This window comes from Patagioenas fasciata, chromosome 7 (assembly GCF_037038585.1).
Source record: "Patagioenas fasciata isolate bPatFas1 chromosome 7, bPatFas1.hap1, whole genome shotgun sequence".
NCBI classification, from domain to species: Eukaryota; Metazoa; Chordata; class Aves; order Columbiformes; family Columbidae; genus Patagioenas; species Patagioenas fasciata.
The window spans coordinates 12542133-12567483 of NC_092526.1; the positions used below are offsets into that span (position 1 = coordinate 12542133).

The 25351-nt window shown below is 39.3% G+C and overlaps 1 protein-coding gene across 1 annotated transcript in view; it reads right to left on the reverse strand.

Annotated features, from left to right (window-relative positions):
* Positions 1–25351, reverse strand: part of SLC49A4 (solute carrier family 49 member 4) — a 69663-nt gene that overhangs the window by 40233 nt on the left and 4079 nt on the right. The window contains exon 2 of the mRNA XM_065840619.2: positions 10177–10270. Within this exon, the coding sequence (XP_065696691.1) occupies positions 10177–10270 (94 nt within the window). The remainder of the gene's footprint in view (positions 1–10176; positions 10271–25351) is intronic.

Consider the following 25351-nt stretch of genomic DNA (forward strand, 5'->3'; position numbering starts at 1 on the left):
TTATAGCCGTACTAACACTTCATTTATCCCACTATGATAATATTGGTTTAATTCAAGTATGCCTACTCTATTGAAATCCTAAGGGCAAATAAAACACTAAAATCAGAAAAAAAGTACAATAGTTCTGCAGCACCTATGGGCATGTAGGTGCCTCATCTGGTAGAAGAAGAAAGGTTTTTCTAAGAAAAACTAAACGAAACAAATTACTGAACAAAAAACTTCATTTATATATTGTGACAATCATACATACTTTCTCATGTACTTAAGCTTTAGATTTCCATTATGTCTATCAAATTCCACCATCTGAGTCAAGGTCTACAACTGACCTCTATAGTCAAGGGAAAAATAGATGTTAATTTTACTTTGCAGATCCAAAGGGAGACAGTAGTACGTTAATCCAGAACTTTAAACCTACATTACTTTTCTTTGTTTTTTTTCCAAAGAAAGAGACAATTTTTGTCTCGCCGTAGGTCTCTTCTGTCGGTGTCCTCCAGCCTGCTCGCTCTCCTGCCTTGCCCTGCCTGTTCCCATGGATTTGCCTTTCCATCTGCTTTTTTGGCTTTTACCAAGCTCAACATTATCATCCAAGGTAAAGCACCTCTTTATATTGCTTAATTTTTCAAATCAAACATATTGCGGTTAATAAACACTATTTTCAGACTAAATTGCCACAGATATACAGACTACTACCTCAAATGCCTCTGCATATGATAACAGTCTAAATCTTATTTTATCTGGTGTTCAATACTGGCTTGAATTAAGCTACTTTTTCCTGAGGAAAAGATTATTTGCATTGTTCCTCTGCACATCCTTCAATCATTTCCCTGGAGAGACAGGGACGAGAGATTCAAATCACGATTTGGTGCATTTACAAAGCTGCTGCTCCAGGAAATGCGTGTAGCAGACGCTCCATCTGACAGAGAAATATGAACACAACAGTTTTGGTGGCTTTTTGCTATTTGTTACAAACTCTTATCATCACCATGCTAGATTTTGCTCTGAGAGACCACAGGAGTCTCCCCTTGTACACCATCAGTGCTAAAAATTGCTCCAACACCAAGAGACATTTGTTTCTGTTACTCCCCAATTTTCTTATTTCTGCTGCTGAAAAGGTGCAAAGAGCAACTGCATTTTTTCCCTGTGACAATTTCAGTTTCATTCTGCACAACAAGATTTCTCTTCCCTGAGAAAAGGGCTAACACAACTTGAGCACAGGACTCTACCCAGATGGAAAAATATTTTCAGACTTATTACACTAACAGGGCAATTTTCCTCTGTTATTTAACCAGCTCTGCTCTTATGCATTATTTTTCTAATCATGATCTACTTATTTTCAGGTATCAAAAAGTAGAAAGTTATTGCGTTCAAATAACAGAAAATAACAGAAGAGTAGAAGGTTTTTTAATCACAATCACAAAAGAGAAAACTGGACAAAATGACACTAGAAATTCATCCCTGACTTACAAAACAATTGATGACTTTCTAGCTTAAAGCAAAAGTGAGGAAATAAACATCGACTCAAAATATCTTGTTTCTAACCATTCCAGAAGTCAGGTCAGGAACTCATTTCAGAATTTCAAGGTTTTTGCACACCTGACCTCTGCGCTAATGAATTTGTGTGTTCTGTCAAACTTGGAGATGAACATGAGCCCTTTACCAAAAAAATACATAAAAATTATTTGAGGACTGGTAGTAAATGCCAGAGTGAAATATCATGTGCCAGAACATCACAGTAGTGGGTAACTTACACATTTACATTATGGATATACCTATCTCTATATATTAAAAAAATTATACACAGATGTATATATATACACACCCCTGCTTTGCACAAAATAAAAGTCACATTTGTTCCCAAACTGGCCTCTGAATTGCAAAAAGATAAAACAACGGATGGTTCAAATGCAGCAACAGAGAAGAAAAACTCTTCTTGTACTATATCGTCATCTCTTTTCCAAATTTTTGTCAAGCCACATTACAAATAACTTAAATTATATGGTTTTCATCACTTCCCTGAGAGAATATATTATATGAGTATTAAGAAGTAACACGGTTATACCTGCTTTATTCACTCCCTGCTGTCACTGCTGCAATATCCTAACAGGCAACAACAACAAAAAGTAAGGCTATCAATGCTGAAATTACAATATCCCTGAGCGAACGGGTATGAAAAAAAAATTATACAGAAAAAAAGGTTTTAGTGATTGATGATAATACTGTATAGTTAGGATGGGAAAGAGCTTCCATTTACAGTCAGCTTTATTTATCTTTTTTTCCGTGTACGAGTTGAAACTTTTCATGCATGGTCACAGTCCCGTCAGGTCTTGGATTTGTTAAGCTATTAAAAAGCTCTGTGTTACATTAAATGTCTGGGCTTTTAACACAGAAAAAGTGTTTATGTATCTACCACAGTATATCTCATGCCTAGACTTAAGAACGTTTTACGTCAAAGAAAATCTCATTACTTTCTGTACTCAGATAGGAAAACAAAGGCAATGGTAGAGGGAAAACTACTTACTCAAGAAATGACTTTTAATACAACAGATTTAACACTAAAATAAGTCTCCCAGGCTCAGTTCTAAGACGTGTTAATTGAACTTGTTTTGGGAAGGCTAGGACTGGAGAAGTCGTTCAGTATTTTAACACTGATCAACAGGGTGGAAAGCGCATTTTCACCTTTTCCTTGGCAGGCAACATAGGGAAGGGCGAGGCCATCAGCCCCAGCACCGTGCTCTGATTCTCTAAACGTGGATTTTCTCTACCAGCCTCTGATAAGCCCCTGTTCAACTGGGAAATTAGGTTCCTCGGGGTCCTAGGAGGGAGCAGAGCTCATCTCAAGAGCCTCGTGAAGATGTTTGTTTGCTTGTTTTTCCCTGAAACGTTTACCACACTTTTCCTCCTCACTGCCATGAGAACTGATGGCTTAGTCCCCGCTAAAACTTCTAAACAGATGTAATGTAAAAAATTGGTATATCAGTCTTGCCACTGTTTGGCAAAGCGTAAGGGGCACCAAAGCTGCTGAGAGCGCTGGGCGGCTGCTGCACAATGCGAGCGCCATAACGCGCCTCTTGGTCTGGAAAAGTTGAGTAGATTAATTGCTGATCCTAACAATTACCGCAAAAAAAGAGATCCCGGATAAAGAAGTTAATGTTTTACAGAAATGGATGGCTGGTTTTTCTTTCACATGCCTGACATTTTCATTTATTGAAAGAAGTGGATTGTTCAATGCCTGTTAATTTGGAAGACAAATAAGTTTCTATAACCATTAGCTCATTGTGGGAACTACTGGAAGCAAATGAAAGAGATCCTTCCAGCGGAGGACTTCAGAGCGCTTTTCAAGTGCTACTGAATTCAGCCTCTCTACATGGAAACAAAGCAAGTAAATACCTCCTACTCTAGAGCATCTACACTGATGTATGATGCAAGTTGCTTGCCCAGGAAAAGGAATATGAAACCTAGCTACATTATACTTTAGGAGATTTATTATACCTCAGCAAGAACTGATAGCAGTTTTGTAAAGAACCACCTCCAATTTTTCACAATTGAGTTACTAGCAAACTTTAAAGCTTTTTCTTTAGACCCACAAAACTAAATACAACAAAAGAACCCTCTGTTCAGTGGAAACTTTTCAGGTGCACTTTAAGACAAAGAATTAGGGAGGTCAAGTTCATTCTTTACAGCAATTCACTGCTACTGAGTACGAGCAGAACCTGATGCAAATGCTGTCCTGTTCATAACCTGAAATACGGCTCTATGTCTGGAAAAGGGCTGGAAAGAAAGATACCTCTGTGTAAAGCAATGACTTAATCTATTAAAAATAACATTCTGAAAGATTAATTTCATGGAAATCCACTTCCTTTCAATATTTTCATTAAATTATATATTTATTCTACAAAAGCTTTATGCCTTCTGGATACTCATGGATTGAGGCCATTAGCATTTTTTAGCTTGTTTTTGATGAGGCCATTGATATGCGGCATAATTTAAAGCTGTTTTTCCCCATCAGTAAGAAAAACTATTATCAGCAGAAAGCCTGAGTCACTCTGTGGTACATTATCTCCAGCAATAAAGTGAAAAAGGAAAGAGAAAAACTTTTGAAAATGTACTGTTGATCATCTTCATCAGAAACCGGTCTCACAGCACTCACTCTACAAACCATGGCCTCAGCACAGCCCGTCACATCATTATGGGAGCGGACTTGGAAAGGACCACAGCATCCCCCAGGCACCCCAGCCTTACACGTTTTCTTCCACTCCTAAAGAAAACAGCAAACATATTTGCAATGGTCTGAAAAACAGTGAGTTTCAGTTTTAGATTTAAAAGCATTTGAAAAACAGAGTTACTCTGAAACTATTATTACTGAGAGCCTGCCAAGTGAGAGACGAGGATTTGCGAGGAGAGGCAGCAGCAGCCTCAGGCCAAGCCCCTGACCTCTCCGTCAGCCGTCCTGACACAGCAAAGGAACGAGGCGGGGGTACAGCCAGACCCCTGGCCCTACGGTGACAAATTCACTCACGTCCTCACATCATCCCACCACATTATTGTGTGGCCATCACAGCCGTCACACGGCTGAGAAAGTGGTTTTCTTCATTTAAAGCTTTATCTAAGTTTGAAGGATGAGGGCTCATGAAGTCAAAGCTTCCTTTCAGTGTTGGGTTTTTTTTTTTTAATTAAAAGGGTTTCTTTTATTAAAAGGGTATTTTTTGTTGTTCTTTTTCCTGTAAAGCTAACCCACTCTACAAACCCATTATTAAAGGAAGACATCTTTGAAGCAACACTAACAGAGGATACACTCATCAAATATTAACAGACCCCAAATAAACAACATTGCTGTAAACACAAAGCAGGTAATTATATTACGGGCTAATGAGGCAAAATGTGCTGAAACCTGTTATCAGAGAAAGGCACCAGGACAGGCTGCTACCAGGGCTGCCATGGGAGAAAGCTGATGGAGACTATCCAGCATAAGACAGGTCCTAAGCAGGATTTTTTTAGTAAAAGAATAGGCACATACAGGAGATACAGTAAATTATGGAATGGGATAAACAAGACATTTCTAAAATGCTTTTGCACAATTTTTCAGTGAAAGAGCAAGAGGGTTTTGATTATAATGCAGCAACTTCGATATAAATTCAATTAATATGAATTCTTTAAGGACAGAAATTAGCCAACAGAATGTCAGTCACAAGATTAAGGCAAAGAGCTCAATGTGATTAAAAATTTCTACAGATGAGGGTAACACCTGCCATTATGTGAGATTGAGCTGAAAATCCCACAAAGACTATAAATTCTTCTCCCGTCCAGCACAGGCTAATGCTAGCTGAGGCCTTGTAGAAATGCTGCCCATTAAATACTGCTGCACTATGCAGCTCTTTCTGAGATTTCAAAGTTTCCTTTAATATATCTAATGGATTTACCCCTCTGAGAGTTTACACAGATTCTATAAGTTGTTAATTCAGCAGTTACCCCCATCGCTGGGCCAGGCAGATGACACAGTGCCACAGCCAAAATCCAGCACAGGAGCAAGAAGAAAGCGTGTATGTCACCAAAACTATCAGAGCCATCCCCTGTTTCTACTAAGGCTGTTTCAGCTGAAGGAGAAGCCTATTTGGCTGCCACCCAAGCAGCAGTGCTGATGGGGCTGCTGGTGCATTGCAGGACGTGCAGCTTGGGTGCGGGCAGGCGGGCCCCCTGGGCAGACAGAGAGACACTTAATCACCCACTGAATCCACCACCACCATCCACAGACAAGCAAAGCAGGAAAAATCGCCACCACTTAGAAACAACTCATAGGACTGCTCTCCTAAAATAAGAGATTCGGAGCAGAAGTTAAAAGGTAAAGCCTGCATACAAAATGAAGCTGGTGAAGGTAATAAAAATAAGCTAAACTGTTAAGTTACAGGTCTGTAAAGATTAAATATTCCCCATGAGAACGTACCCGTGAATATTCCTTTTTCCTCCACTTACCTCTTGTTTTGATACTACAGATTAACCCGCCTCACGCTCCCCCCAGCACTGCAGCCGAAGTGCAACCCAGTGAGTGCCATCAGCTCCACCTCGAGCTCCACCTCGAAACACCCTGCCCGGCCCTCGCTGAGCTACAGCGTACAAATGGTACGTTTATTCACCTTTTTACTCTCAGGACCACACTTTGGATTAAACACTTCTTAAATTTCTCTTCCCCAGTGAGTTAGAGAGGACAAAATGTGCATCACTCTCTGTCTTAAAGTTTTACAGGGAGATTCTTCTACCATCCTCTCTTAAAATGCTCTTTTCATTCCCTTTTAATCCGTCTTCTCCACAGCTGCTCCAGTTTGTAGTGGTTTTTTGAACACAGAAGTCCATTCAATATTGCCAGGGCATATGAGAGTCCTAATATGTCCTTTCTTTACTGAATCACGTCTTCTGAGGTGCCTCTTCGCGTTTTTTGTGCATGAGAACAGTGGGTCATGGTCATTTTAGGATCAGGAAAGACAAATAAAGAGATGATCCCATGTCATTCTTTAGGATTTCAGAAATGAAAACAGGAAAATGTGGAACTATTAAAGAGTATGTCCAAAAAGAATTGAATACTTGATACAAACTAGGTTGCAACTGGATAAAAGAATGTAGTAAAGACGCAGTAAGAGCAAATCTACAAATACCATAAAGGGAGAAGTTAATATAAATACATCTAAAAGTAGGCAAAAAATTTCAAAATCCTTAGAAGTGATATTATTAAAGAAAAAGCCCTTTTACAGGAGCTACCAATTACCCATGTGTTGCCCGTAAATGACTTGGTAAATAACCATTCCTGTTTCCACTGTCATTCTCCACATTATTGTTTTGTTGACTTCCCAACAAATGTTTTAATGATACTTACTGTCAAGGAGCCGTGACTCAAGGTCCTCAATAACTACTTCTCTGTTGTGAAATCTAATGTGAAGGCCAAACCCTACCAACCCACAGCATACTAAGTTCCAATAAATTACTTAATTAATATATTCAATACAAATGACAAATTATGTTACATCCTTTACTTCCATGTCTTTAATTACCCTGTCTTTCAAAACATTTTAAGAAGTCTTACATCACATAGTCTTAAAAGTCACAGATTTATGGCTATGGGCTGATTTAATCACTTATTTCCTCCTTCTACATTTCAGTTCATATAGCTTTTTGCCCAATTTATTATTTTACGATCATATGTAAGACCTAAGGTGTATGTAAATGTATTCACAAACACAGAATATGAGAGAAATATGAAGTGTTATGTCAGGGGAAAACACAATCCTGATTTTGTCTATAAAAAATGGCCTCCTAGTAATGTTAACGCTCAGGATAAAGTAATAAAATTCTAAAAGAGCCCAATGAAAATATTCATTCAGTGAATATGAAAATATTCACTCGGTGCCAAGCAGTAGTGAAAAATGAAAGGACTGGACAAAATGCAGGCAAAAAGCGGTAGCTATGCTCTCGTAACCTTCAGGGAAGGGAAGGAGGTGCAAGTTCAGGAATGGTACAATTTGATAACATCTTTTTTTTAATGTTCTATATAATTTACATAAATTATGAATGAAAAAAAAAGTAGGTGTGGCAGACGAAGTTTTCATAAGGAATAATGGTTCAAACTCACTGTCACATACCTGGCACATCTGACAAACCCAGAAGCGCATGGTACATAAGAAAAATTCTTTCTAACCTCCTTTTCTGTACAATCCACACATTAAACTCACAGGTTAATGGGCTGGGAAGGAAAGCAGGTAAGTAAGTGCAGATGTGTACGTGAGAGGGACTTTACTCATCCGTGTATAGGACAGTTCCTCAATCTCACATGCAAGTCCATACTTTCACATTTTCACCATGCACTCCCACTTCAGCCTTCACTGAATGTATGCATTTCTGGCATGGATTCTCTGTTTGGTTTTAGGTCACACACTGGCAGAGAATGAAAGTTCACCATAAGGAACAGCTGCTTCAAGACACATGCTCAAATGTGCAATCTGAATTTTCCCTCATATAAGTCATGCACGGACATGAGCATCAAATGAACTGAGAACAGAGGTTAAGGCTTGTGTTTAAAACATGACTCGGAGAACTGGAGATAGTCTTAGCGTGGTGGCACATGCTACAGCCAAAAGAATAATTACAGACTAGAAAGGAGCTTAAGAACACACTTGGATATTACAGGCCTGTGTGAGATAAGCAGTATAAAGCAGCCAGGATTAAATGTCAGTCTTAACGGTGATTTCCTCACGTCTGTGATTGCTCTGATAGGCGATGGGCTTCAGTAGCTCTCCTTAATGCTAAATTACAAGAGCTTAGGGAGCAGAGACATCTACAAAGTAGGAAAAAAACCCTAAACCTGACAAACCTCATGAACATTCTAGTAATTTTATGTATCTTAACTCTGACATAATTGTCCCATGGAAATCCTTCAATATGTTACTACAGACTACCCAGGGACTGAAGGAACATATTACAAAATATACAAAAGCATTTAAAGAAATTCCAGTTACATTGGCTTCTGAAACGTTCCAGTATTAGCTTGTGTGTGATCTTGTCCATCTGACTGGCTCTGTAATGCTCAAATTGTCATAGTAATGCATAGACACATTCAGAGTAAGTACAGAGTTTAGTGCTCAGCCGGTGGTTGCCAAGGCATTCAGCAGTAATGCTCATCTCAAAAATATTCTTTTATTTGGTGTCATGCTTCAAGTAATTGATGAAAATTTGCCTTCAGTCTTGGCCATCAAAACAATGCAGGTCACCTGGTATAACATCACACAATCTGTACAATTATTTACAATATTTCAAGAAACTTTCACTGAAAGCCATCCTTTTGCTTCACACAGATATAATTAATTTTCTGTAGATTTTTAATCAAACTGTGCAAAAGATCAAACTACTTCCTCAGGTAGAGCTGGAATTCTTGAAAATGTCATTTTTGGAATAGGCTAAGAAAGCAAATTCATCAGTTTCAGCTGGAGATGATGCATATTTTCACAGCATGAATAAATGAAATTAGTAACCTCTTCCATCAGGATTCTGATCATGCTTTTTTTTGCTTATATAGTTTTCAATAAAATGTATAATCATATTTATACATCTCATCAGGCTCTATACAGTCCACAGCCTTTCTTTCCCTAGTTAAAGCAGCTGTTCTTTGAATGTTTCCCTTTAGGCATTCATTTCATTGTTCTCCTAGGTCTCCTTGCTGTGGTTACACTGGAAAACCTTGTTTAAAGCTGATCAGAGCATGTGGAAACTCTCCTTCCCACTCCCCAAATGATTCCTGACATCTAAATCTCATTTGGGAATTTCTTCTCGGGTTCTTGCAGTTTGCATTCTTGCTTTGGTAAAGCCTAGGGCAGCACAAGTCTTTTGGCATAAATCATAATTGAAAAGCTACGTAAGACAGAATATGTCATTAGATTTAAGTCATCTGGAGCATTTAAAAGATCTATGTATTTAATCCAAGATTGTTCAGAACAGGTGAACTGGATCTTGAGGACCCCTGAGCCCAGTCATCCACCTTCTGCTTCACACTAAACATTTTCTTTTTCAACTTCCCAGGCCCAGGGTATGTTGATGGGACAACTGAACTGTTTGGATCATGTGATTTTCAGGAGGGAATCTGTCTCTATCACAAACTCTTTGATTGCATCCGTACAGAAGGTGTTCAGTTCAACCACAGAGAAAGTACAAGGCTACTTTGGAATGCAGACTGGATGAGACTACATGAAAAAGGACATTTTGCATAACTTCATCTGTCTCGCTGCACAATCCCATACGTATGAGAAACATGAACTAATTATTTAACATTTGCATACAAATTACATCTTTTAGGGTTTTGCGGCATAGTTCCCTGTGTGATCTTGGGCCAGTTTCTGAACCTCTCTAAATCTCTGCTTCCTTGTTTGCAAAACAGATTAGTATTAGTTATGCAGGATGGGGTGAGGCTTCATTAACTTGAGTTTGTAAAGGGTTTTCTCATCTTCAGATATTATGTAGAAGAAGGACTAGAAAAATCCATTGAAGCAGCTGAGAAGCATGTAAGCCCATGTCCACACAACAAACATTTGGTGTATCAAAATCATACAGAAAATTTGTACTAACATTTCTTTGCAGTAGCAGCAAAAATTACATTAGCAGAAAGTATAAAATATGTATATTAAAAATAACTAATTCACTTACTTCTTCCTAATTTCTAGATCTGAAACTGGAACGCATCTCAGGCCAGCTCCCAATACCATGAGAGATGATGTTAGTAACACAGTTACTCGTAGACCTAAGACACAAAAAACAACAGTATTTTACAAGTCAGCAACGTTGCAAAAAAAATTACCTAAATATATATATTTGCATGCAGTCTCACAGAAGTAACACATATCTCTTTCAAATCATAAACACTTTGGTGCTGATACGAATTACAGTACATTATGAAATCATGTGTTATTTTCTATATTACACTCCAGAATCACAAAGGCTGATTGTTGGCACACTACCATACAGGACTGTACCCACAATCTTACGAACATTATTGGAAGTAATAAAAGCATCATCAAAATGTACAATATTCCCTTTGGAATCAGAAGTATCAGGGAATATGCTGCAGTGTGTGATGTGAAATCTAGGTAGATCCAAATTAAAATCTAGACTTGTACATTCTTTTCCAGCCACTTAATGAGCACAGACACAGCACTGTTATTGTTTTCCTTCATAATGCAGATATGCATTTCATCCTGAAGAATAACCATCTATTCAGGGTGAAAAAGTGCAAGTATTTTTTTGCAGTCCTTGCAATTAGGCCAGGTTTTTGCTGTGCTCAGCTCCAATTGTCAGAGGTTGTAAATATAGCACATTAGAAAAAAGCTGCAATTGACCGATTCCTTGAATGTGTTTTTCCTCATACTGCAATGCTCAACTGAGAGCACTTAGATTAGAAACAGCTTTATCTTAGAGCCGTAGTTCCTTTGCCAGCAGTTTACTCGCTGCTGCTAAGGTGTTTCCATCAGCAAACAGAAAGAGAATGGTGACAGCTGAGGGGCTGAACCTCCAGAATCTTGTGAAACACCAAAATCATAAATATGTACAATTAAAAATTGTTTGATACAGTCTATATCTGTGAAGCCATAAAACTTAAAACAATTTCACAGCAACAAACAGAAAATAAAGGACTTCCAATTTCTTAGTGGAATGTAATAAAAACAATTAAATGAGGACAAACATGCAGTGTCTCTAATGTTTAGGTGAAATAGTAACTACCCAAAACACAGACACAAAAATAACAAGCTCCTGTGAGAACCCACCTAACAAACAATTTTGATTTTTCTAAAACCGCTGATTTTCAGAGAAGTGTTCCCTCTGTGTCAATGACTCTTGTAATCGGTACAATTTAACCAGTAGTCACATTAAATATTTTGCCTCCATGTTAACTTTATGGGGATTTTAGAGCATGCATTTTACTAAAATGTAATTTTAGAGGACAAGACAGCTCTTGGTGAACCTCACTCACAGGTACCCAACTCCTCGTCCTGGAAACTACACCAACCAAACCAAATCCAGCTCCTCTCAATTGACAGAGCCCAATACAACTCAACCAAAAAGAGATTAATGTTATGAGTTTGCTGAAATGGAAGGATGACGTCCTTTGGTATGGCTCAGTCATTAACAAAAAGACACCTGACATGCCTGGTGCTCTGGAGAAGTATCAGCAGCCAAGAATATTTGTTTCCTTGAACGATTTACAATGCTGGCCCAGACTTACTTGTTTGACCCTGTGCTCAACCAGCACATGTTGCTGTTAAACTGGTTTTTCAAGTGTGCATGTTCAGAGAGACATAACCAAATGCCCAGGTAATGCAGCTGTTCAAATCCTGCTGTTCTTCATGTTTGCTGGGCCACCACATCAACCATCATGCCACGCTTAACCCCGTATTACCATACAGCCTATGTTGTCAGCCTATGTTGTGGGGAGAACCATTTGTATCAGGATCGCATACGTGACGTTTTCACCTTTTCTCCTGGGAAATGAATCTCTGTTAGCATTGCTTTTGTGCATAACGAGAACTTGTATGCAACAAGAATTAGAATTTTATTGATGGAAAATTGAAATGCAAGTCTTTAAACTGAAAAATCTGAAGTCTGCCATTTGGAAACACTGCTGCAATGTTTCAGGTAAGCTGAATGTACGTATCACCTTCATGCATCATGTACATATCACCTTCTTATTTTCCATGTACCAGAGTCTTCTTGAATTACATTTCACAAAACATGGCACGTTCTGCCTTTCAGGGGACACAAGGACAGAGACAGGCTGGAAGGTCCAGCTCATGGGGCACCACGGGAGGCACAAGCCCTGGTCACAGCAGTAAATGAGTACTATATAGAAATTTAAGTTTAAATAACCACAGGACACATGAGGAGTGTTTCAAAATAAAAGAAACCCTTCTATTTGGTTTTTAATTAAAAATAATTTAAAAAAAAAATCACCAATTCAGAAAAACACAAAACAAGAAAAAAGGTTTCAATTTAATCTGCAGAAAAGTTTCCTAAGAAAAACAACATGCAACTCATTGAAAACAGAATTGGTTGCCAAAGTTTTCCCCCGGCCCTAAGTTTAAGCTTATCTTTAATGTCAGCCTTACGTATCGAGTAATTTTAAAGTAAAATTATCAGTTAAAGCCTCATAAGCATGTATGTTTGATCTTTCCAAATACACTTCGAATTCCTCATCTTAAATACTACACACTGTAATGTACCACTTTTAAATGTTTTGCTTGCACAGATTATTTCTATGGCCTTTTTCTTTTTCCACCTTAACATGTAAACACACCTCTCAAAATTCCTTCAATAAAAGTTGCATGTTCAAAACAATAACACCAAAGTGAACTAGGAAAAGACTGTCAGACATGCAGTGTACAGTGTATTAGACATTTTCTTTGCTAATTACACTATGTATTTCTACCCTCGAAGTACTTTCCCCCTTTATTTCGCTTTACATTTTAAGTCTCTGAATCCACCCTCCTTTTAATCTTTGTTAGAAATTGTTTTTTAATAGTATTTTTGTAATTATTTCAGCATTTTTGCTTCAAACATTGCAGTGGTCCTTAATCTGAACTGGACATCTTGCACTACTCTGAAAGGCGCATGCCAGAGTGTTTCAGATAGCAGCAAACATCATGGGGACAATAAACCAAAGTAACCAACCAAGACTGAAAAAAAAGCCTGTGAACCTGCAAAAATTATTTCTCTATTTTAAAAGATCTAAGCAATTCACACAACACAGATTTTGAGTAGATGTAATTAACTTCATTAATTTTACCAGGTCAATGCAAGCAGTAATTGATGGAGGGGAGAGCTACAGCTTCTTAAAATCCATCATTGCGTTTTTAGTCCCCTTCTATTAGAGCTTTCTGACACATGGCTGGAAAAGGAAGAAACTCCTTTAAAGGGTTTTTCTGCCAACGAAGGAAGTTTTCTGTTCTTCAGAGCCTTTTCTGTTAGCTGCTCTTGTGGGAGGTTTCTGGCCCCACAGGTGACACTGACTGTTGAGCAAAGCGTGGCCACATTCAGGATGGCCAAACGTCATCGAGAGTAACAGAAAAGTCTGAGCTAACAGCAGAAACTGTGTCAGTAATAAAACACTCTATTAATATAATTTTGGGGTGAAATAGTTGATATTGCTCAGTTTTTAACCCTCCTGTGGATAATAACATGGTCTGCTTTACAACTTCAGGAGCCCACGCTGCATTTGCTGTTTTTTGTTTCTTTTGAAAACAACTCCCCCCAAACTCCTGCTACTACTAGAGATTTAACACAAACTCTCAATCCACAACCCTCTTGCACTCTCATGAAAAACACAGACCTTTAATCCTGCCAAGACCATGTTGTACTAGAAAATCTCAATGATCAACAATGCCAACAGGACACAGTGACCAGATCTGGCCTGGGACATTTCTAGCTGGCTCACTGGCTTTCTTTCCTTTCTGCTGGGAAAGCAGCTGCTGTAGCAACACCCATGGTGTGATGAACCCAGGGCCCACCACCACAGACACAACACAGAAAAGGAGCAAAACCTGACACGCTGCAACGTGGCCTCTCACTGGAGTGGGAGGCAGCAGCTGCTGGTGCCACCAGCTGCTCTTCAGGTCCCCATGCATCGATCAAAACGTGGGTGCTGCACCCCCCACAACTCCTCCAGCTTACCTTACTACCAAGATGTTTTCAAAGTACATGAAAAGAAAACGCATTCCCCTGCCCCCATATTGCATTACTGACTTGTAATCCAGTAACTGATTTACTATGCCCAGTTTAATAAGAAACTTAATACAAGATGTTGTACAGCTACAATGAACTCCTCATTCCAACTATTTATACATTATCAGTTCGTCATGCAGAGAGAACATGATTAACAACTATTCAATGCTTTTGTAAACTTTTGAGATGTATGACCATTCTTTCTCTTACAAAAGCTTGACTAACAGCTCACTTTTATCAGGTTATCCTGAAAGCTCTGCACAGAGTCCCTGCTTCATCATTATCTACTGCTCCAGAAATCTTTGTATTTTAATGTAATTCTAGCAAAATTATACTAATAGCTGTGCCACTTGCTCTCACAAGATCAGTTATCTTTGTCATGATGAAAATGCACACAAAATTGCTACCTTTCTACAGAATACCGTGAATAAAACTTCTGCTGTGAAGTTAAGATTGACCGCTGCCATTAAGGACGATAAGCAGCAATCCTCTTTCAGAAGAAGCACCCTTGCATCAAGAAATACAATTCTCAAAAGAAAATAAGCTTTTCACCGAAGTAAAAAAGACTTCATAGCTGACTTGTGGTCCCAAAATCTTTCTGCTAACACATGCAACAAATTCGAAAAATCAGCATATCAGGTCTGCCTCGGATTCCATAAAAGCACTTGATTGCAGAGGGGCATAAATTGTGTTTGGAAACTCAACGGAACACAAATACATTCAAGAATAGCATCAACTACACTCAGAAGCAAGAAAAATTGGTAACCAAATAATAAGACTGCACGCAAGAGCAAACAAGTACCAGGTTGTATGCAGCTAACCAAAAGTTAGTCCTAGTTTGATGGCCAAGATGTCACAGGGTGCTACAAAGCACAGCCTGGATCTTCCTTTTCTCTCTGGCTACATGATGCTGATGTTTCTGTTATCGCCCCGCCATTTGTAAGCTGTGTTTTTAAAACAAACCAAAGCAAATTGTTTCTATCCATGCCCCGGGCTCTATGTGAGACTAGCAAAATAGCCTCCAAATTCAACTGAAAAGGTTTAGGACTTAATTTTTTTCTTTTTTTTTTTTTTTCTGATTGAAAATGAAGCAAACTCTTAGTGACATCATTTAAGCATTCTGCAAGACAGATGACAGCATCCTGCTGGTATCAAATAGTAAGAACCAAACTCTATCAAATAGGACGTACCTGAAATAAATTAGACCCAAAGCTACATTTCAACCCCCAAGTCTTGTCTAGGATACAAAAAAGCAGACCTTTCTCTGTATGGATCCCACAACCCATTTCCACTTCACAGTGAAGGACTGCATGGCAAGGGCAGATTCTACTAGATGTAGAAGGTCATGATCTTCAGAGGAGTAATTTATAGTTTCTGTATCACAATCTGTCAGCAATAGCTGCCCAGTCAACACCCAGGCTATCAGGAGAAGATTGAAATTTCTTACAAATTAATTTGCAAAATTTAAATTCAAAGAAACAAACCTTTTTTGTATAGACACAGTAGCTTCAAGTAAAATAGTTCCTGTGGTTTGATACAGACTTTCTAATCAGGGTCAGAAATTCAGAAGAGCCAGTATCCCAGAAGTGTCTTCACCAGCAATCCAGGGGAACCCGCAGGGAAGTCCCTGCCAAATCAGGAAGAAAGACTGGTGCCAGGAACCAGATCTGACCCAAAGATAAGGTTATTTCTGCTGCTAGAACTTGCTGGACAGATACAGCAAGGCTGTGTGCAAAATTGAAAATATGAGGGCCAACACCTGTCCCCACCTTTTTTTATGTATAACTCCCTAGAATAAAAACATGCATTCTCTGCATAAACGTCATCACGTAAGTCTTTGTAAGAATAGCATCATTCCCAAATTTTGAGGCTAGTTAAGAATCTTGTAATGAATCCCGACACAACTAAAAGACCCAAAGCACAAAATTTAGCCAGCCAAGCATTTCAGCAAGAAGACTTGAGGGAAATGACTGAACATGTGTAACAAGTAAAACAGATATAGAAGCTGTTAGGACGTAGTTGTGAGAAGTAAAGCTAAACAATTATCATGACAATCACACAACCACTCCGCAATTCCTGATCTGGTGCATCCTGATTGTAAGGAAACCAAGACACTTAAGCATTCACACTCTAACTGCACCACTCCCTTCTGGTTTGTATTGTAAAGACTTTTCCTGTTTTATGGTATTTTTCATCTTCCTCCTCCTCCCACTTAACATTCATTAAAGCACATTAAAATCCTTATTTCTCTGTTCACTCTAGAGATAAGACTTTCTGTCCACCTGTTAGAAGGAACAGCAAGTTATCATAACCATGTCAAGAGGATGTAGGATGCTTTTGTCTCATTTGCATCAGTGAGGTCAAGCCAATACCATCAGTGGACCCATCCCAGTATATTAAGCAAGCACATAATCTCTAAAAATATGTCATGAAAAGTATAGCTTAATTTTCCAGCTTTCTACCCCTCCATGTTTAGTTGTTACAAACTTGATGACCCAAATCTATTCTATGGTGTCTTACAGAGTTAGCTCAACTATCATGGATCTAACCATGGTCGGTGGCAGACTGTATCTGTAAATATAAAGCAAGTATTTCAGAGTTTGTGCAGCAGTTTTAAAGTTTGGTACTGTAAATAAAGCAGTCCTCATTTAAAAAACTGAACAAGTTCAATCTGAGCTTTTGGATATATGAAAAGGTAGTTTACAGGTATTGAAGTTTCCTTCCATATGTCAGTTAAGGGTTTTGAGGCATCCTAGCAGTTTAACCTCAACAATGGAAAAACAAATGGCAAAAGGTACAGATTAAAAATCAGCACTGCAAGTTTCTACAAGTGTTGTAAATTCTAGTTATCAATCCAGACACTGACATTTTGTCTGAACAGATAAACAAAGTGCTGAATTGAATGGTATTTGCCTAGAGATCAAAATGCTGATTTTACAATCAGTTTTAGACTCTTTATCTCCTATTCTTTAATACCATGTTTCTTGGCTTCAAAGGAGACCAATTATTTTAGCTGCCTATTGATATTATACATTTTACTGCAGAGAGCATCTATTTTATCTGCAACTAATCCAAGTGCAAGGAACCTCTCTCAATAGCTGCAAAGCACCTCCCAGAGAAGACAGCACTGGCACGGGGCAGCAGGACCTGCGTTTCTCGATATTCCTTATGAAATCAGGCAGGCCACTTATCCTCGGCTTCACTTTTATCTTTTTTTTCCCCTCTATGCCTTGTTTATTCAGGTTATAAACACAAGGAAACAGGTACCAGTCTCACCATTAGTATTAGAAAGGCTAGCAAGTCAGGTCTTCACTTGCGGTCAGTGCAGTGCTGGGATACAATTAAAAACAGAAAACAAAACACATCACTATTACACTTGTGAGAATTGTTCTTTCTTCCTTCACTCTTCCTATTCTCAGCTCCAATATTTACTGAAACATGAAGATTCAAGCAAACCATTTAATCCATCTTTGGTATTTGATAAACTGAAAAACTATGTAATGTGGCATGCATGTTGGTATACACGTGTGTTAGTGTATACATACAGTGAGAGATGCAAACGACAAAAATAGCTAATCATGCAGTCAGGGACCAAACCTCTTCATTAATTTTGAAGGTAAATTATGGATGCTCATTAACAAGTTGAGAGAAAGTACAAGACAACAAGCCTTCGCTCCAGCTCTTGCTGTTCTATTCCTGGATGAACACTGACAACACAAGCCCTTTGAACACCAAACAAGGGGATGGAGCTTTTCTTTTCTCTTCCCACTCATTTTGAGGACTCCCAATTGCACAGCAGGTTTAATTACCACACAACTATCTACCAATCCTTACCTGTGGCGACTGAGGGGAAAAACAATCTCTCTTGTACATGTCTATCTGGAAAGATGTTCTGTCATTATCTTAGTGGTACTTGACCATACCGCTCAATGGTCCATGAAATTCTTCATTTCAAGAAATACAGGGGTATTTTGCTTTGCCACAGCACAGTATCAAGAAGCGACCATACAGCTTGGATTGGCAGCTACACTAAATACTGCCTAGTTCATCTGCTAAGCTGGACACTAAGTGAAAAGTTTTCTCCTTTTTTCTACCCCTGCTGAGAGGTGGGGAAAAAAAGAGTGTGAGAGTCTAGTCCACATCCACGTGGGCCTTGTGACATGTAATGACCTGAAAGCTCAGTGGAGTGAGCTTTCAATTTTCCTCTGTGTGAGGAAATTTTCCTCTATTACTAACTGCAGAGGGGGATCTGGGGGTTCTGATCGAGGGCAAGTTGAACATGAGCCAACAGTGGCCCTGGCAGCCAAGAGCACAGCATTGCCAGCCGGGCAGGGAGGTGGTGGTTCCGCTCTGCTCTGCACTGGTGCGGCCTCACCTGGAGCACTGTGTGCAGGTCTGAGGAGCACAGGAGAAAAATGGGTTATTAAGCTACTGGAGTGTGTCCAGAAGTGGGCTACAAAGTTGGTGAAGGGTTTGGAGGGGAAGCTGTATGAGTAGCAGCTAAAGTTACTGGGTTTGTTTGGCCTGGAGAAGAGGAGCCTAAGGGGAGACGTTAGCGCAGTTACAGCTTTCTCACAAGGGACGAAGGAAGAGCAGGCACTGAACTCTTCTCTTTAGTGACCAATGACAGAACCCAAGGGAACGGCAGGAAGATGTGCCGGGGAGGTTTAGGTTGGACATTAGGAAAAGGTTCTTCACCCAGAGGGTGCTGGAGCACTGGAACAGGCTCCCCAGGGAGGCGTCACAGCCCCAAGCCTGACAGTGTTCAAGAAGAGACTGGACAACACCCTCAGACACACGGTGTGAACTGTAGGGTTGTCAACATGCAGGGACAGGAGTTGGACTCGATGATTCTTGTGGGTCCCTTCCAACACATTCTGTGATTCTACCTTAACATTAAAATGCACCAGGCACTGTTTAGTGTACATAGTTAATCCTAAAAGACACACTTCGCAGCACTGCAGTGGGTCCTAAATCCATTGCATTTCTTTAAGGCTCCTGATCAATTCTCTAGGTTGACGTGATTAATTAAATCAAATATATGAACCCCCCCACTTCCTCAAATATTCAAAAGGGATGGTGTTCATCAAAATAACCATGTAAACCAAGTAGTTTCTAAATCCAGTTGTATTTGACATCTTGTATTCCAGAAAAGCAGCAGCACACTTGGCAAAAAGCAGAAGACCTCTCACTTTCAAAACACATCACTCCCTCAGGCTGAGTCATACAGATCTCCAGCTCTAAAAAGAGGAAAAATCTAAAAATCCTCTTCTATTATAAAACTGCATGAGAAAGCTTAATTTGTAGCTTTTGAGGAAGTTGGAGCACTGATCACAAGCTTCTGCATAATTATAGTTACAGCATGGCTACAGAGCCACAACAGCACATGCATGTGAGAAGCATTAAAAAGCAAAATTATGGCAGGAAGTGCTGGAATAGCTCTGAATGTCACCAGTGAGAGAAAGGCAGAGCAAGCCAGAGTTTCCCTTGCCCCAGGGTTATAACTAAAGAATTCTTTCAGAACTTGGACCAGCGCGGTGTTTGGTCTCCTCAGCTGAGGTTAAACTGGGTTGCCACTGGGAGAACTCAAAACGACGTTCTTCAAGAAAATTTGCAAAATACTCATAAGAGAGAATTGCTGAAGCAACATGTTTCTTAAAGTTACTTCTGATTCATCTCAGCACTGACTTTATTTTTTAGGTGTTTTGAAACCAAATATTTTAGTTTGCTAGTGTCAAACTATAAACTTTCATAACAGGGGACACTATTTCAGGACCTGCACTACAAACTGTTTACTACTTCTGCTCTGGAAAGGCAAGCATGTATCACTGGTTACATGGCTCCTTTCCCATGCACAGGGCATTTCTCATCAGAAAAAAAAAAAAAAGGTAGAAATTGGCAACGCAGAAAATATCCAAACTTTATTAACAAGTAATGAACCTCATTTTTGTATTCACTTCAAATTATCTTTAACTCCTAAAATGTAACACGGAACTAACCCCTAAAAACAACATTGGCCAAATATAATAAATAAAATTTGTTTTGTTTGTGCAATGATAATGCTGCTACTGGAATTTAGAAATCAGTAACACTACGTTAGTTCAGCATTGACAAATGAAAATGGTCTGTCTTTTTCATACTTAGCTCCTTCTGATAGGAAAAATCAACAATATATTAATTATTTAAAAGAAACACACTCGATTTTTTTAAAAGGAATCAGACTTAGCTTTTGCAGGCCAAAACCTGATCTACTTTTTTTTCTCTTTAAAGGAATTATAAACTAATAGCTAGGAATTATAAAAACAGTATAAACAAACAGCTAGTAAAATGAATGCAATACAACTTTCCTAAGTACTTTACTACTTCCATAACAGAAATCTATGAGAAAGTCTGAAGAACTTTAATAACAGTGGAATTATTGCTGTAATTTCTGTTACAGAAGTTAGCACCAGCTACCTTGATGTAGCACAGCTGCCGCACTGTTAAAAAACTTCTAGAAGAAAGGAGACTGGCAAAACTTAACTGCACTTAAAACACAGCAAGGCAGTGGACAATATAATGGTATTTTTAGTGTTTTCTGTCCCATTCCACGAGGCACTCCGGAAGGGGTGAGGCACCAGCCAGAGACCACATGCACCCCAGCATCCTGCTCGTGCCTCCATCATGGGGCCAGATGCTCACCACCACCAAACCCACACGAGGAGGAACAGCCGTCCTCCTCTGCATCGGCAGTGCCCGGGGAGCCTGCCGGGAGCAGGTAGCCATGTCCAGGTCACCCTGGAGAAGGGGAGAGATAAGGAAGGGTCCACACAGCCCCTGGTCAATGAGAGGCATTGCCAGAGGGGTTGTTCAGAGGCAGAAGACAGGGATCTTGTTGGAGGTAAGAAAAGGCAAAAAGGTCATGTGCCTTGAAAGAGACTTCCCAGCTCCCGGTTTTAAAAGCGCTTCTCAAGCCAGTTCACAAAAGCTGTGTTTCCTGATCTGCAGCTGGGGTGCTGCCCAGGCGGGCCAGGAGGGGTGCAGGCACCTGCCACCCCATCATTTGCTGCTGGGTACCTAAGTCACATTTACTGCCGCCTCAGCATCCTTCTCCCTGTGCCTCCTACTCATCTCGTTCCTCCACTGTTCCCATCTTGAACACTCCTTGCCCTCCTGTTCCAGATCCTGTTTCTGCATCAGTGCCTCCCATGCTTCACCCACTACCTTGTCCATACCCTCTCCTTCTATCTTGTCCTACCTACGCAAGGCCTTTTCTCACATCTGCTCTCACTCCTTTGAGCCAAGTTTCTCATATACAACTTCTTCTACTCCTCAACAAGAAGGAGGCGTGAGGGGCAGAAGGAAATGGGAGGACAAGCTGAGGACACCACAACAGCAAGGAGACACACAGGTGAGGCAGGAGACAGACGAAGCAGTCAGATTAGGAAGAATTTGGGTCAAGAGAAGGTTATGAGGGGTAGTAAAAATTCATGAGCACACAACAGGGGTGGTATCAGTGCACAGCTGCCCTGGTATTATACTCTCTGCAGTCAACTTCTAAAAGCTACTGTTGACAAAATATCTTCCTAGCTGGAGCTGTGTCCTGACCCAATTTTGGGATGCTTAAGTGCTTTGACTCTGTGTTAACAGCTGCATAATAAAAGGGATCTTATTTTACACTGGTGAATGATTTCCCTATTCATCAACTCATCAACATCAAGGTATAGCAAGTTACATACCCCACGCTCACTGTGCCTGTATGCTCAGTGCACCAAAACCTCAAGATAACATTTTCCTCAGATAATGCAGCCATTACTATTCTCACATTAGCTACACAAACATGTTAGGGTTTTATTTTCCATAATGAAAAAGTTATTTTAAATCCAGCACGCAGTACCTGGTATTTCAAACACCTGTCCTAGCACCACTGCTGCAGCTGCAAACAGGTGTGCAAAGAGCGCAGAGAGCATGGGAGTTGTGTAAAGGGTAGTAGTACACAGAGCAATGTCTGTGGAAACAAAGCAGAGATGGGGGTGATACCATCTAACAAAAAGAGCTAGATCCAGAAGAGGACATCTGTCTGCAGCCATGATTGATACTTTCAACTCAACCTGGTCCACCAGGAGGTATGGGAAGTGCTACTAACAATCAAGTTAGTATCACTATGATGAATCATAGTGGCATCAAGTTAATACAACTCATCAGACTCTAATACAATTCATCAGATCTTAATTAAACCACTCCATGTTGCTAATCACTCTGTGTATCTCAAGTGGTCTTTTGCAGCATGCCTGACTCCAGCGAGGGTGGGCCAATCAGTTCTCTAATGAGTCCTCCCTTCTGCAAGCACTTACACAAATGCTCTGTGGATTTCCATGGAGGCACAGTATACAAAAATAAGCAACAAAAGCTAAGTTTGGTTCAGTCTTCCTTTTTCTTTTCTTCTTACGGTAAAGAGGAAAAAGTATGTCTGTACACTCATCAGCAGCTCATCAAAACAAACTTCGTAAAATCAAGCTGATCAAATGTCTGCTCTATTGGGATTTACGTATATTCAGCCCTCTAATTTCTTCTTTCATCTTTCCACGTGAAAAACAACACTTCATCTCATTCCTTCCAAGATTTGTTAGCTTAGGAAAATTAATCCCTTTCACGGAATTTGATAGGTGTGGATCAGTATCACTTATAAGACAATGAAATACACATCATCCATAGCATGCAGTAGATGTTCACAGGATGAGAGAGGACAGAACGGGGTAAATCAGATATTTTCCCTCAAAACTTCCTTTGCATTCAGTTGAAGTGCATCACTTGCCTTTTCACCAAACATATACAGCTTTCACTTCATGTGAGTCAAGGCATTCCCTTCCTGTCTCCCTTTTTTTTTTTTTAAACTGAAAGACTAAGTTCACATTTAGCTTTAATTAATTCCAAGAGAACTTTCTGCTGCTCTTGTTGGAGTTAACAAGACCTTCATCACTAACATAAATGCTACTGAGTAGAATCAGTTGTTTATGATGAGACTGTTCTCTGTAATCCCACCATATTGTGGTCGAGTATCAGAAACATCACACTTTTCTTTCTCACTGGCTCCTTGCCATTCTACCCACAACTTCATACCTCTAAGTTTGCCCATGGGTATTTCTTTCCTGTAGGCTCTACTAACCTACCAAAACTACAATGTCTGTATAAACCTCTTCCATTGTTGAAGTGTGTAAATCCTTTTAGCTTGATCTCACCAATATATTAAAGTCTCACAGCCTTATGCAGAGTCTTATCCTAGGCATCTGTAGCTGAGGCTCACACTTGAACTTGACCTGTGAATTATCAAATTAGTCATTTTGAAATATCGGCCACATATTTTGCGGTCATGCATCTGCGATAAGAAAAGTCTATTTCTGAGATGATGACAAAAAGGAACTGAAAATGTGTTTCTTTGCCACAAGGTGAAACCTCTCAGACTTCAAAGGTTCATGATTCATCTGTTTTTGTCCTCCTGTTAACCAAAACTCCACGTTTACAATTGCTTGGGACATGACTGAATTGTGAATACTTTTACTAAAAACTGCGCATTCTTACAAGTGCCACCATGGAAAGTACTTTACACTGTCCATCTATTAATATACCAACAGTGATACCTATCAGCAACTAGACTTGCTGTAACTTTGTTTAGTTATTAGTAACATGCTCTGATTTATATTTACTACCACATTGTCTGAGAGCCTGAATGACAGACATGGACCCTAAGACACAAAGTGCAACGGAAGCACCTAAAAGGAAGAAAGTCTTCCCCATCTGCTGGCTTCACTTGACCATTCATGTTTCCACAGATGTCTGGAACAAGCAACTGCTTCGCCTTTGCTCTCTGTACCCACCTTCATATCTCTCAAAACCAAAGCCATTTCATAAACACTTCCTAGATGAAAATCTAGGGGGAGAACAAGCTCACTTGAATTCTCCTTTCTGTCCCAGGGACCTGAGATGTGAGTTAGAGGAGTCCAAAGGTTGCTTGAAAGCAAAATCAGTGTTTCCAAGCATGCAGCACAAAGTGACAATCTGCAGACTTCAAACATGAAAGCTGCTATGCAGAATTCTCTTTATCCATCACATGTAGTTTATTTTGTATAGAGAATCATTATTAAGACATTTTTACATTAGTAAGGCTTGATTTAGTACTTATACTCAACTATTTTGTCAGACTGTATTAAGGGATTTAACCTCCAAATTCCCAGGTGGAAGAGATAAGAACCATCAAATGTCCCAGAGAAGGAAACTGAGAAGCATAAAATCAAGAGTTTGATATTCAGGAAAGGAATAACTATTCATACAAGTAAAAACTTTAATGGTTTCAATAGACAAGCCAATCTCCATTAAAAAACAGAATCTGATTATTGAAGTTCTCTCTACTTCACAGTTTAATCACTAGAATAACAACACTATGTAAACTTAATTTCAGCAAAATAAAGTTACTAAGAATGTATTCACAACCCGTGTTAAGCATATATTATTTTACGAAAAAGGACCAAGACACAGATTACATTTCACTTTTACAAGTAACATTTCTTCAAACTCAATATAGAATTGTGTTCACTGCATTCAAAAATTACGAAAAATATCACCATTCTATTAAATTTCTTTAATGTAATTTTACATGAAGCATTTCATTCTTCATCGCCTCTTCTTGCTTATACAGGAACACAATGAAGACTGACACCATCTATTTATACTGCTTCTAGGTCTCACCTCATAACTATGAACTTAAGTAAAAAACAGCGAACCAGATCCATAGAAGTACGAAAGCTTTCAATTTCCAGTTATATATAAGCATCCTAACACTTCTGTATGCTTATATTTACAGTTCCCAGGAAATGAAACACTCAAGGCACAAAACATCCATAAACACTCACGCATCATGTGACAAATTGTAGCTAATTTTAATCATGTAAACAAGGGTCCATCCAACTGCACACTGAAGTAATTTCCCATTTAATTTCAATCTTATTGAATCTCTAAAGGCAATTATCATTTTAACGAGGACTCTCTAATCCTATTGCTACAGAAAACGCAACAGGTAAGACACATGTAGCCCCACGGCACATGTGTTCTTTTGAGCTTTCTTCACTGAGAAACC